At 43.9% G+C, this 14,641-nt stretch overlaps 1 protein-coding gene across 3 annotated transcripts in view; it reads left to right on the plus strand.

Moving 5' to 3' along the window:
• Positions 1-1,133: 1,133 nt before the first annotated feature.
• The window catches only part of SMARCC1 (SWI/SNF related, matrix associated, actin dependent regulator of chromatin subfamily c member 1), a 94,118-nt gene continuing 80,610 nt past the window's right edge, over positions 1,134-14,641 (plus strand). Inside the window, exon 1 of one of the 3 annotated variants that reach the window (XM_057402833.1) lies at positions 1,134-1,819. In XM_057402833.1, the coding sequence (XP_057258816.1) occupies positions 1,706-1,819 (114 nt within the window). In that variant the 5' untranslated portion in view covers positions 1,134-1,705. Of the gene's footprint in view, positions 1,820-9,474; positions 9,754-14,641 lie in introns of those variants that run through there. The other 2 variants (XM_057402831.1, XM_057402832.1) reach the window with 2 other exon arrangements.

The raw sequence follows: 14,641 nt of genomic DNA on the forward strand, positions 1-14,641 counted from the left end.
CCCAATGTGACTGGGAAGGAGAGGATAAAGTTTGGACCCGGTTTGAAAAATAAAGGCAGAATAGGGCTGGTTTGGGGTAATGTTAATAGAAAGAAGCTAACCAAATTGGTGCTAGTTGTCCTAGAATGGAATCCTTACATGAATTACTCTCCAAAGGGTTACTACTTCATTATGTTTTGCATGGTTGCTCTTCAGATGCTCTCCAGAACTGTATGTGCATGAAATGGAGAAGCTTGCTACCTTAATTTAAAAGTATGAGATAACTAAGTGACTTTATATATTTGTCTGGGTGTTTTTTTTTTCTTCTCATGTAATACCCTAGAAATGTGCTGCCCGTTAATGCACTGGAAAATTGATTCTCCTGTTAAGTAGCAGCTCTGTACTATGTCACTTACCTCATATGTCGGTTGAATCGAACTGAATTTCCATGTGACTTCTTTTAATACCTCTGTGGTTGCTACTTTTTCTCCAGGGAAAAAAAGAAAAATGTGTTTGACAGTTACCCAAACTGTAATGGTTTTGGTGCTAAAGAATAGCAATTATTATCCAGGCTGTGGGAAGCTGTGATATTTCAAAGATACTAACGTGTGTGTTCTTGACAACTGCATAATGATAACAATAAATGTGTTATGAATTTAGCTAATTAGTCATATGAATGCTCCCACAGGTTGTTTTGAATTTCTTTCAGAATGCTTGGTATCTGATCTAATTTGTTTTATCACTCTTTCCAAGAGAATTTGGTACTAATAATTTGCTGTTGTTACTCATAAACCTTTTGTATTTCAAATTTTCATCTTTTTCTGTACAACTAGAATCTGAAAAGCACTGACAGTGAGGAAATTTGGGGTTTAAAACTCTAATTATGTCATACTGTATTTGTTTGGGTGTTCTGGGGACTTCTCTGCATTTGAGAGGTTCAGTAAGGTACATATAAAGATTTCATTTGTATACTGAGTTTGTTGCACTGCTCAATCCTTTGTTGCCCACAAAGATGTTGAACAACACTGGTCCCAACACTGACACCTGAGGGACAGCACTCACTGGTCTGCACTGGGACATCAAGCCGTTGACTGCAACTCTTGAGTGCAGCTCTCCAGCTAATTCCTTATCCACCAAGTGGTTCATCCATCAAATCCATGTTCCTGCAGTTTAGAGATGAGGATGTTGTTCCTGAAGGGCAGATGGGATTTCTATCAGTAGAGGTTTTTAAGAACTTGTTAGCCAAGTGGCTCTGAGGAGTGTCACAAATACAGACTAGTCCTGCTCTGTGGTCGGCAGCACAAGCTGGTAGTCTGTACCTTCAAGTAGTTCTTATGGTGAAGTTGTTTGGTGGTGGTGTTCTTCACCCCCTGAAGTTGCAGAGGACTGAAGTGGTTTCTGTGCTTATCTAGAAAGACCTGGGCTCCTGCATTGGTTTGTGATAGTCAAAATAATGATACCTGATCCCTTTCAATATATTGTGTTACATAGTTGAAGAATTGGATTGACCACTCTCTCCTGGGCACAGAGTTGCAAGTTAAGGCTGGATATCTTTAGATTTTGCAAGGGCAAACAACTCATTTGTCCTGTATCCACCACAAACTCTTAATCACTTTTGAATAGTGAAATTGTTCCCAAATTTCTGACAGATTGTTTTTAGTGTTAAACAATAAGCACAAGCAAACTCTTGCTTTCCAGATGTCATCATGCAGAGTGCCAGTGGGTGATGGAGAGAGTAGCCATCATTTGCTGTTGGACATGGTTGCAGGCTCAAATCTCTGATTTGGAATATCAAATAAGACAGCAGATGGATATCTACAAGAAACATTGTGCTGCCAAGGTAATTTTAGCCATCTGTTTTCTGTCTTGGGAGTTTCTCTGCAAGCTATTAACTGTTTGTTTTTTTTTTCTTTAGGAGAATGGTATTTTCTCTGTAGAAAAAAGGGTTGTGGTGGAAAATGGGTCGAATGAAAACTTATTTCTTTATTAGAATGATGTTTATTTCTACATGACTAGATTTCCTGGAAAAAAAAATAAAGCTTTCCATCTCCAAAATGTGAAATGTGTTTTGGGTTTCTTTTTTTAAAAGTCTCTCACTTCACTGCAGAATTCCCTGGAAACACTTGACTTAATACTTTCAAAGTGCTTCCGAATGTTTGAAACAACTCTCATGTTCCAATTTGAAATTATTTTAATTGGTTGGGCTTTCAGTGTAAACTTCAAAACTCATTCCCCTGGACTTCAGGGGGAAAAAAAAGCAGAAGGTAGGGAGTTTTATTCAGCTTATTGTCCTTCCTCCTCCCTGCCGCAGAAAAATTATGGACTCAGTTAGAGATCAATGTGATCAGACAAAAGCCATTTATTATAGAGTATCAATCCTTTTTATACTGTTTCTCTGCCTCGGCTTACAATAGCTTGCTGTATTATAATCGGATACATTTTCTTGTAATACACCGCAACTACAGTTACATTTACAATAGCTCGCTGTATAATATTTGGATATATCCCCAATAGCTCGCTGTAGTATAATTAGATACATGTTCAATAGCTTGTTGTATGATGATTGAATACATATACAATAGCTCAGTATACTATGCTTTGGTACATATTCCTGCAGTACACAGCAACTAGTAACAATAAGCGTATGAGACTTAACCTTTAAAATTTGCTAACAGTCCACTATTTTGTATCTTAGCACAGTCCCAGTTTCTTCTTATCTTGCTTCTACTGCTACTTTTGCTACTGCTACTTTGCCTCTTTACCCATGTTTTACTTCATCCTCAGTTCATGTTGAGCTCCATGTAGGCACTCGTTGACTTGGGCATGTGGCCATTCTTTGCTAAAAATCCATCCACATCTCCCCCTTTTTCTTGTTGCACAAGCCAAACACGCTTCATAGCATTCATTGTCGTACGTTGAATACATTGTAACAAACAAGGTGCAATACAGATAATGCCAAAAAAGACAAGCAACAAGATCAATCCTCCTTTAACCAAGACTTATAACCATCCAGTTATACCTCAGCCAGAAAAAAAGTGATGATAGCCAATCTTTATCATCTTCCCTTAACTTCAACACACTATCTTTGAACTTATGGATACTTTCATGTATAGATTCTGAATGATCTGACAAGTTCATACAACACATTCCTTTCAAAATTTCACACCCATGCCCATTTGCTAAGAGGAGAAAATCTATTGCTGCCCTATTTTGCGAAGTCATGTGTTTAATAGAATCAACATCAGTGAGTAATCCAGAGAGAGCGGATGCTGTAGCATTAGTTTAATGAGCCAACATCCTAACTTATTTAATGTTGCTAAAGCTTGAGCGCTAGCTACTCCAAGAGTTAAGAATGAAGCAGCTATTATTTCACCTGGGTTCCAAAAATCTATTCTGTCATTACAGTTTGGTTGGATGCAAGGTGTAGTTTTTTATTAGCAACTGGCTAGTAAATACAGGTGGTTTTATACACAAAATCACAGCCTTTAATAATAGCTACTTTACTAGCACACATATTCAAGCTGTTACTTCTCAGTTGCCCCCAAGTGATGTTTTGCAATCATTTGTTTTCCTCTATCTCATTTAGCTTGGGGTATTCACAGTCAGCTCCTGTAGCTGAGGCACCAGGTTCCTCCATTCGTCTGTCCAGCTCACGGCAAGGCTTGACAAACTTTGCAGGCAGTCGCCATGGACCTGTAGGCAGGAGGACACAAATATACCCCCTCCTCCAGGTTATCAGTTCTTGAGAAGTAGACAGATTAAACTGCACGTTGTTAACAGTCGAGGAGTTTGCTGCATCACCTGCCCTTTCTCTGGAAGGAAAACTGTTCTACTTATTGTCCTTACTGCACATGTCTATTCTGTCTGGATAACTGCATTTGTCTTTTGCATCAGCTTTTATAAATCAAATAAGTTGGATGACTTTTTGGATAAATTTAAAACTTATTATTCATCTGGAGTATAATATGTCTCTGACAAAGAGCAGTGCCTATATAGCTTTACTCCTTGTACACTTTTGTAGGTGCTCCTGCAGGAGCTCAGGTGAGGAAAGCCTTAATTTATCATCTATGACTGGCAGTGAGAGGGTCAATCAGACCTGCTTTGGGGGAGGGGCTTAGACTAGGTGACCTCCAGGTTTACTTTCCGATCTAAACTGCTCTTTGATTCTACTGTAATAGTTCTGAAGGGCCTAAGGCTTTCCTAACAGTAGTCTCTCATGTAGCATAACAAGGTGAAGGAGAATGCTAGCTTTTCAGATGCTTTGAATCTTTTCTAAGTAACTGGAATTTGTCTTAGCTGTGTTTCCGTATTTGTTTAACCAAATTAGCTTATTATTATCTTTAATTCACTGTTACGGTACTCGAGCAGTTATGATGTTTATACAGACATGAATGCAAATGAATGAAATAAGCTAATTGTTGTGCATACAATTTTCTTCCATTCACAAGTTTGTGCATAATTATACTACAGGTGCTATATAGCACAGACTATACATAGTTATTCATATATATGTTATTCATGAAGTGAATTCATGATGTTATTCACATCATGTGAATACATTCACACAGTGAATAACATTAGATTTTCCTGTAAGGAATGCTATCTTTACAGCTCCTTTCTACCAATCTCTTTTACTGAAGAGACTTTGTGAGAAACTATTAAGCCGTACTATTAGGAGTATAGAGATTGTCAAGAGAAATAGGCTGTGGAGGGTGCTTTGTGTGTGCCACGAGGCATGTGCTGGTAAGGATGAAGAGGATTTGTGGCTGAAGCAGCAGAAACTGAGTTGCAGTGGCTGGCTCTCTGTCCCCACTATCAATATGGATATAAGCTAAAAGAGGGTAGATTCAGATGAGATATTAGGAAGAAGTTCTTCCGTGTGAGGGTGGTGAGACACTGGCAGAGGTTGCCCAGAGAAGCTGTGGCTGCCCCATCCCTGGCAGTGTTCAAGGCCAGGTTGGATGGGGCTTAGAGCAACCTGGTCTAGTGGAAGGTGCCCCTGCCTGTGGCAGGGGCTGGAACTGGATGAGCTTTAAGGTCCCTTCCAACCCAAACCATTCTGTGATTCTGTCATTCTGTGAATGAATGTCTGCCGATGTTTTTCAGTTTAACAACTGTCTTTTTTTATGGGAAACAAATGACTTTGTTATTATCAGATAAATTGAACTCTTTGTTGGAGAAAGAATGTGTTATTAGTGGCTACAACATGCACATTGTCTTCAAGACTTTCTGCTCATAATTGATGAAAATGTAGCTGTTAAGACCCTTCAGTGCCCATTTCTGTGGAGAATTAAATATTGAGAAATCTACATACTCCTTGTGAGAGGATGTAGCAAAGACTTAAAACACTATGAGGACAAATCTGGTGAGAGCTAGCTGCTGGCATAAGCTTTAAAGGAGTCTTTGGGCTTTGCAGCCACAGTAATAAACTCAGAGTCACTCGGAATCAGAGCTATTCTTGCTCAGAGTTGTTTTTTGCTTGGTTGTAGTTTGAATGCTGGCTTCTTCAGCAGTTTTCTGATCCATGTGAATGTTGAAGAGGGATTTGGCAAACATAAACCCATTGGGCAGCTGTGTTGCTGTGTTGGACAGAACCTGCATTGCTGCGAGAATCCACCCAGTTTGCAGGTGCAAGAAGAGCAAGCATGTCCAAGCTACTTCTGTGGCTCAGATGAGCAGGAAGGTAAGTGAAAGCTTTTCCATGTGGTTCCTGAACTAGGCTGTGTTTTTATTTAGAATGTGTGGGCTTATTTTTAGGGTACTGTTGGACTCGGCTTTTAGTACAGCACTTTTCTGAGCATCTTCTAAAATTCATGTACAATTTCAGAAGAAATTCCCAGATGCGTCACAAAAGTCATGAGTTTTCTACTTAACTGTGGTTTAGAAATGGATTCTAGATTTCCATTCTTAAAAAACAGGCAACTGGGAGGTTTTTGAGTGTATACATCACAAAACCACTGTGTACCTCAGACTTCAGTGTGTGCAACAACCTTCTGTGACTTACCTTTTGGAGTAGATTTTCTTGGAATTGTCTAGGGAAAATAACCCACTTCCTCCCCTCCTACAGTACGTAACTTCTGGGGGGTTAAGACCTGCCAAGCTGGTGTGGGATTCAATGCAGCAGGGTTGTGGTTATTCGAAGGCTGAGCTGCCAAGCCTGATGAGATCGGTGCTCCTTGGAGTACTTAGCTGTCAGCCACTTGGTGATTAAAAGAGGTTTAATATATCAATTTTGACAAAGAACATCTGTGGTAACATTCATCAGTTAACATGTGGTAGTTACACCGCTCGTATCTTGCTTGTTTGGAGCCTTTTCCTCAAATACTCATTTCCAAGTAGCAGGTAATTTAACAAGCTGCAGTTTTAACACAAAAAGATTAAAAGCGGTGTTACATTTCCCAGACTGATCTTTTCTTTCACTAGAGTGCAAAGCCCGTACAATTTAAGTCTGCTGAGGCTGTAGGTAAAAGCGTTATTAATGCTCCCTCTTCTAGTTTGACTGATAGTATGGAACCTGATTTATTGGGGAAGGGGCATTGGGTGTCTCCCAGCGACAGCGCAGAGAAAAATGTTTGAACAAAGACACGCAGGCTTTTGTGGTTGCAGCTTGCACTTAGAATAGGCAAGTGAGAAAAAGGGAAATCTAAGACAGCACTGGTCAGAAGGCCAAAAGCTGCTGGTGGTGGATTGTTCACCGAACAGTTTGAATCAAGCCAATGCTATCCTGGGCTGCATCACCAGCAGGGTGTCAAAATTATCTGGGTTCAGCAGAATAGTAGCGCAGCATGTCACAGCCCTGTTAAAAAATTGCTTCATAGTAAGCTCAGGCTCTTCTGTTGAGAGCTTTGTTAACTGTAGTACTTCATACTTTTTCCAAACATTTTTAGTCTGGCTTAGTAAATTTGACAGAACTTACTGCTACAGAGACAGTTCATTTGATGTGCCTCCTGTACCTTTCTACCCAGTGCCAGTTCTGTGTCCAGCAGTGCATGTGTTCTGTTTGCATGGGTAAAAGCTGAATTCTTCTCTGCCACTCCCTCAGCAGGGCTGTGTCTGTGTTTGCTCTTGTTTTTGAGAGGTTTGAATTTTTGAGATCCCTGCCTCTGTCAGAGGTGAAATTGTCTGATGTTTTAACAAGTAAATGATCAGGAGAGTGGAGAAAAGGACTGACACATCATGCCATTAATAATACTTCCTTCTGGAAGGAAGCCACAACAGCACAGTCCAGCTGTGGAGGAATGTGGGTGTACCTCCAGGTAGTTTGAGCTGGAGCAGTTTTGTCTCTAGTAGCTTGGTTTTGGTTTTGTCTGTTTCTTTTCGCAAGGTTTTACTCTTGCTCTCTTCAGTCTCAGCATGAGTGAAATGGACTGTAATTGCCCAAGAAGCCATGAAGATTTTCGAAGACATGATAGGAGAGAAAGGGCTCTAATTAAAGCACAAGTTGGGCAATATTGTCTTATCCCATTGCAGAAAGGGGATGAAACGCAAGTTTTTCATTTTACAGTGATTTTATTTTTATTTGGATTTCTTGTTATATGTAACTGACTGTGCTCCAGATACTACTTCGCTTTAGGTGCTCAACCAAGCAGACAGCTGATGGAACCAGCAGCCTCAGCCAGCATCCTCAGTTCCTGGATTTAACTGCCTTAACAACCTGTGTGTGCACTCTTCTGCTGGCTTGTGCAGCTGAGACTTGCAATGGTTTGTAGTCCCTCTGTGTACACAACAGGACAACAGTGGTGCTTTCTGGCAGCGGAGGTACCAGATCTTCCTTGCAAATGCTTCATGAAGCAAAAGAGGTGAGGTTATACTGTCACAAATATCAGCTGCATTGAGCTTCCCACTGCTCGGTACTTCATCTTGTGTGCTTGCTGAGACTTGGGCTGCCTAAGGATTTGCAGTGGGAGAAATTATTCTTTGTCATAGCTTAAATCATTCTAAACCGGTATTGACCCAGAATTTGAGATTATTTCTAGTCACTGAGTCACTTACATGACAGTGAATAGTTTCAGGCAGATTTTTTTTGCCTTTTTATTTTTGTATTTTGAATGGTTGGATTTGCAAATAAAGCACTAGCAGAAACTTTGTCAAAGCTCAGTGTTTTTAAAAAAGAAAATTTGGGGAAAATTGCTTCATAATGACTCATCCCATTGGCCTAGATGTGAATTATGAAATAAGGAAGGAAACTACACAGTGTACCCAGCAGTGAAGACTGGGTGTGTATTTGTTTGATATATTTTAAAACACATGATTTTTGAAACTGTTAAGTCTGTATATTCCCATGAGTTGTCTCCATCTGTGCCCCTGTTGCCTCCTCTTGGCCTATCATCTGCATCCTGCAGATGGGCTGCTTCTGAATATCCTTGATGATACCTGAGTATCATATGTGAGAAAAATTTTGTTTAGTACCCCATATATCCAGATCCTCTCCACCTGCATGTGTGTCATATTAAAAAGGAGGTCTGGATCAGATCAGATCTTGACTTAGTATTTAAAGGGTAGCCACAAAGAAGATGGAGACTCCCTTTTTACAAGGAGTCCCATGGAAAAGATGGGGAGTGGTGGGCACAAGTTACTCCTGGGGAGATTTTGATTGGACACAAGAAAAATTTTCACCATGAGAACCATAAACCACTGGAATAATCTCTCCAGGGAAGTGGTGACTGCCCAGCATTGGACACTTGTTACCATTGGGCTGGACAGCGTGCTCAGCCATCGAGTCTGTGTCATGCTTTGCCTAGAAAAGTTGGATCAGATGATGCTTGAAGTCCCTTCCAACCTGGGATTCTATGAGACCTGCAGTCTCCATAGCCCAGAACCGCCAGGAGTGCCCCGCCTACCTCAGCCTGGGCCTGTCACACAGGTAGTGAAGGCTGAACCACAGAGGTAACGAGCACCCAAACGCTCATCAGTGCACTGCTTGTGAAACAGTAAGGCGGAGGATTTGAAAAATTACCATAAGGTGAGCTTGCTGTGGATAGCCCGGGCTGCCGTGACCAGCCAGGGTGAAAGGGTATCCTGTCTAGGGCACTGACGGCCCTTTTTTGGATTCTCGGCACACCTGGAGCCCGCCTTAGCCGGTACCAATGGCGCTGACCATGCGTTTTCCCGGCCGTAGCGTACCGGGAGCCCGCCCTCACGTTCAGCATCCAGCGCGCATGCGCCGAGGCCGATAGAAGGAGGTGCGACTAGCGCCGGAGGGAGCGCCTTGGGCGCGGGCCCGCGCATGCGCAAGAAGTGGGAGTGCACTTCCCCGGCTTAGCACAACGACAGGATCGCGCATGCGCCAAGATGGCGATGGTGCCGCGTGGGGGAGGGGCGGCGGGGGGCAGGAGCTGAGGGTGGCGGGGCTCGGCTTACCGACGCTGCCGCGGGTTGTGGGGGGTGTACCGTGAGGGAACGGGGGGAAACGGAGCGCACCGCACCGGCCCGCGGCGTCGGCTTGGTAGCGGGTGGGGGGAGCAGGTACCTGAGCATGCCTGAAGGGGCGGAGCGAACGGTGCCCAACGCATGCGCGGCGTAAGGCGGGTGGGAGGTGTAGGGCCGCAGTGGCGGCGCTCGGCGAGGGTAACAATGGCAGCGGCGGTAGCGGCGGGCGGAGGGACAGGGCCCGGGGCAGCGGCTGCTGTGGCGGTGAGCGGAGGCCCCGCGATGGCGGCGCTATCGGTGGCGCGGCGGAAGGACGGAGGCCCCACGGGGAAGTTCTGGGAGAGCCCGGAGACCGTGTCCCAGCTCGACTCGGTCCGCGTCTGGCTGGGGAAGCACTACAAGAAGGTGCGGCCCGGTGCAAGGGAGGGCATTTGCCCGGTCGGGGGGCGAGGGGGCTTCCCGCCGCGGGGGGAAACCGGTGGTTCAGCCGTCCCTTCCCGCGGGACTGAGTGGGGGGAGGCCGGGTACCGCCGCTGGCCTTTGTCAGCCGTGGCCTCGCCGCCGCGCCCTGCCCGGCAGCGCGGCCGGGAGGATCCGGGGCCGTGCTAGTGCGGGGTGTCCGGGCCCGGGCGGCGGCTCCGAGGCAGCCTGTGGTGGGCATAGGCGGGCCGAGAGCAGTGCTCTGCGTCCGTGTTTACACCGAGGCGAGTGGCAACGGTAACTTTCTTGTGCGGGCAAGTCCCCGCTTGGCGCGCCAGGATTTTACACGGTCTCACTTAAACCGCACCCCTGAAGTGTCGGTGGGTTTAACAAAGTGGGGGAGGAAATAAAGGAAAAAAAAGCCGTTCGTGCCGTTGAGAACCGCGTTTCGCTGGATGGGGTGGCGTTAAGAGCTCCACGCGTGTTGGCTATACTTACAGCAAATTCACTTCGTGGTAGTGTCGCTACTGTGTATCGCCCATATAGTCTTCTTCGCCTTGCATTTGGTTGGCTGTGCGCTCTGTTTCTTCGCTTTCTTTTGAAGTGTTTTCCCTATGTAATGTTTTAAGTTTCAAGAGCTAAACCTTGAAAAATTACCGAGGTGAATGTTCCAGAAGAAAGATCTCTCTGCCTAGACAGCTTTGTAGCCATCCTAGGATGAGGATTAGCTGGGGCAGAGCCACGTCAAGGAGAGATACTGGACAACTAAAGGCGCCTTAGCCTCTCTTTTTGCCCGAGATTAGCAGTCCGTCCTCTGTTCTTTGGCCGCTCTAGCGTCAGTCACCCGCAGAGAGGATTGCTCGTGGCTCTGTGGGTGCTGTTGATCGGGTTAGTTGTGTGGCTGTGCTCCAGAACTGGTATCTGAGCTGAGTTAAAAACCGGAACAGGCTCAGGGATGTGTTTTACCGGTCCTTCCACTTCGCTTGTTCCAGCGCAGCCACGTACAGCCGTATTGCTGTCATTTGAGCGAGCAGCTTTTATGCTACTTATGTTGATAAGGGAATTGTAACCTGAAAATACACGTTTCGTTTGACTTTGTTTTGGTTGTGCTTCTCTGCTGTTTCTAGACTACCTAGGAGGCGTGTTCTTTCATTCCATTTTTGTAACTGAACACCAGCAAGAGCTCAATAAACTTTTGAAATAACTTTGAACTGGCACCTCCTCTGTTGCAGAAGAGCAAGTCATTTATTAAAAGCTTTAACGGTTATTGTCTCTTGCTGTTATGAATGAAAACTATCTAGACAAGCTGGTTCTTGCCTTACTGGCCTTGCAGGGGCTTTTATCTATAGTTCAGGGGTGGGAACTTTAATTTTGTATGCCAAAGAAAAACTCCATTATTATAATCGTTTTACATTGTATTGCTGGTTATAAAGATTAAATTATTCTATTTATTTCTGAAACTCTGGGAGCTAGTGAGAGTTGGGTTAAGAAGAAATCTTTACTAGGCTGATGAATTTCAAGGTACTGCTGTGTAAAATGCTTTAAAAAATGAAAATTATTTTTTGTTTCGGGAGACAAGCTGATACTACTCCAAATGGAAATGTTAGCTCCTTTTTGATGTACAGCAAATAGACCGTAGTTCATCTGGCATCTATATTCATCTTGCTATAGGTGCATGACTTTTCAGAAAGGTACCTGGTGATTGATCTGACTTTGGCCGGTTTGTGTTCTTAAAAAAGGACACATGTCTTGGCAGTGAGGAAGCAGTCAGCTGTAGTAGGTGTTATGTCCAGCTCTGCAGACATTGGGGATCAGTCAGAGAGAATCTCGAGAGTAGCAGCAAGCCTGATTGAGGGTCCAGAAGTTGCGATGGGCGAGGAGCGAGTTGGAGAATTGCAACTACAGATCTTACCCTTTTCTCAAGATCAAGTCTTCCAGTATCTGAGAGGTCTCCATATCTCTAGAGCATAACTAAAAAAGTAAGAGGTTTAAATAGTAGCATGTGAGGCTTGCAGTGGATATTGGAAAACTCTCACTGATGGGGGAAAAAAAGCTTATTTGCAACTTATTCGTGCTCCCTACTTTTGTGTATTTGTGACGTATGGAAGTCAGTTTGCTCTATTTCTCTGCACTGAGGGTCGCAGGAGGTCCCACACTTCCTCCCTGGCATCGGTCTGCGGTATGGGTGTTTGAGCGTTTCTTCCTGAGAGTTGGAAATGGGTGTGTGCTCTGGTATTCAAGGCCTGGAGGATTCAGAGAATCCTAGAATAGTCTGGGAATGGTTTGGGTTGGAGTAGACTCTAAAGTTCATCCAATTCCAGCCCCCTGCCATGGGCAGGAACATCTTCCACTAGACCAGTTGCTCCAAGCCCCGTCCAACCTGGCCTTGAATGCTGCCAGTGATGGGGCAGCTACAGCTTCTCTGGGCAACCTGTGCCAGGGCCTCACCTCACCACCCTCACAGGGAAGAACTTTTTCCTCAGATCCCATCTCAATTAAGATAGCTTGAGGGGTTGTTTGGTTTTTTGGGGGGGGTGATTTTTTTTTTCATATATATTATGAAGGATGCAGAAACTAACCTATCCAGCTGTATGCCTTACAGGCTGTTCCCAGTGTATTCATCATGTCCTGGTCAATATGCTGGCCTATGGGAGCTTCAGCTGCTCAGTGGCTCTGAAAGCTGTGCCCTCTGAGAGAGGAGGTTGGAAAACTGATCTTCTGGGGGCCAGGGGGGAGGGTGTTTTGGTTTGTTTCTTTAAGGCGACAACGGCACAGGCCGTCCATCTAGACACTAAATCATACCGTCTGCGAGGAGGTATCAGTGCTTGAAGATCTGAGTAGTTTGTTGAGTAGCTGGGACCCACTTTCAGTAGTAGCTAGTGTAGAATAATAAGTTTTCTTCCTGAATTAATGGAGCGTGGTGCTGTTGTGTGGCTTTGGACTGATGCTGGTGGACCATGTCTGTTTTACCACAGGACCATAATAACAGGCAGTGGTGTGGGATCCCTTTATGCCTGTCTGTTAATAAGCCTCAGCCTGACAGGGAGGAGGGACGAGCTGCTTCTTGGCAGCTGTTACGAAATGGCAGTCATTACAGTGGAAGATGTCTGTTTGGAGACCACCTGCTTGTTCGCTGCCAGCCGGAAGCTGAATTGAGAGGATCTGTAGTTATCTTTCAGCTGCCTCTGACTTCTCATGTTGGTAGCAACCTTATCAAGTATTTTTTCAATGACTGACTTTGATTTAATCTGAGGGAGGATTTTCTTTGTGCCTGCAGCTCTTTTGTGTTCTTGCCTTTAAAAAAGGGAACAAGGGTTATAACCTAAATCAAAGTATTTTAATGTTGGTTTTCTTCTTCCTGCTATTTAGTAGTCCAGCCTGAAATGCTCTTTGTTTTGGGGGAAGGAAAGGATTTTGTGCATCAGGGCTACAATGGAGAGCTGTGATGTGCTTATTTGAGGTCAGTCACCACACCAGAATGGGGCACATGAATTCATCCCTCAGGTCTGTGACAAAGGCTTTCCAGTGCAGCTGTGATGACAAGCCTTGCTGGTGAAGGGAAGTAATTGCCTCTGCTGTGTGTTATACCCTGTTCTTGAACAATTTGAGTTACACCAAAAGAATTCCAGCCATACATGTTTTCTGCTTAAAGATATGTGGGAGGTGTTGTGTATCTAATTGATGTGGAAATGTTAGAAAAACCTTTGCTGTGTCAGTGGGGCTTTGGTATTTCAGCAGTTGAACAAAATCCCCTTATGCCAAAGCTGTGTGTCTAGGAACAGGGCATTGTTTCTGTCTTCTGGAATTTGCTGTTGAAAAATCTTCATTTGCTGCAGAATCATCCTCTGCTGTGGAGACTAGTGGAATACTTGTGGGTATGTTGTGCCTTCAGTCCTCTGACAGCCGCTGCTTGTTGATAAAATGATCTCATCAATTTTGCTGCTTTAAAGATCCATTTGTATGATCTCTCATTAGTGTGCAGAAGTGATTGAGAGGAGTCTTCTGTGTTTCCTTCTGAAGGTGGTTTTTTCCTTTGGGGGAACCTCAGGCAAAGTGATGAGTTTCGTGTAAAAAAAAAAACCAAACAAAAAACAAACAAAAAAAACCCAACTTAGCGGCAGTGCAAAATATAATCAGGGGTTCCTCGTGTTTTCTTCCTTTCTGATAGCTTCTAGTTGCTGGTGCCTCCTGCAAGAGGTAAAAACAGGGTCTGCAGGCACAGGAATAAGTGCCTGAAAAATTTCAAATGTCTAAGAATGCACTTTCCAAGGTATAATCTTATGTAAATGATTGGGGTTTTATCCCAGAGGAAAATACTTACAATGAAAGAATAGCACCTCTTCTGAATTCTTTCACTTTTAACTGAGGTTGCAGTCTGGGTGTTCAAAGTCACCAGGTATTTAGAGCAGGTGTTGTTTGTTCACAAGTGACAAAGAAACCCTACTAGAAAACTCTAAACCTTGACTATTTCCTCACTGATTTTCATTTTCTGCTTTTGCTGGCTTTGTGTGAAGAGTAAGGTCCTTCTGGTTAGCTCTGTTATGCATTGCCTTGCTGTGGTTTGTTGGATCCTCAAACTAGGAGCTGAGAGAACCATAACTAGAGGGTTGTGCTGGAAGCAGTTCTGTTCTCTCTGCCCTGAAGAAGCTGTGGGCTTAAGTACACTGTGTGGGCTGAGGGGTGGCTTAATGAAATTCCAAGATTTGGAATTGGGAATTGAGTTTTCATTTTGTTTTATGTGATGGCCATAAGTACAGAATTGCTATATACTTCTGTTTTGCTGTTAGCGAGAGCCATCAGTGCTTGTTCTCTTGTTGTTTTTTATGCATGTTTCTGGTACTTTATTAATTTAAGATATTGTGTCGAATTCAGT

The sequence above is a fragment of the Pezoporus wallicus genome, unplaced genomic scaffold, assembly GCF_028554395.1.
Source record: "Pezoporus wallicus isolate ANWC-B61680 ecotype Strahan unplaced genomic scaffold, APGP_CSIRO_Pwel_v1 contig_8057, whole genome shotgun sequence".
Lineage (NCBI taxonomy): Eukaryota > Metazoa > Chordata > Aves > Psittaciformes > Psittacidae > Pezoporus > Pezoporus wallicus.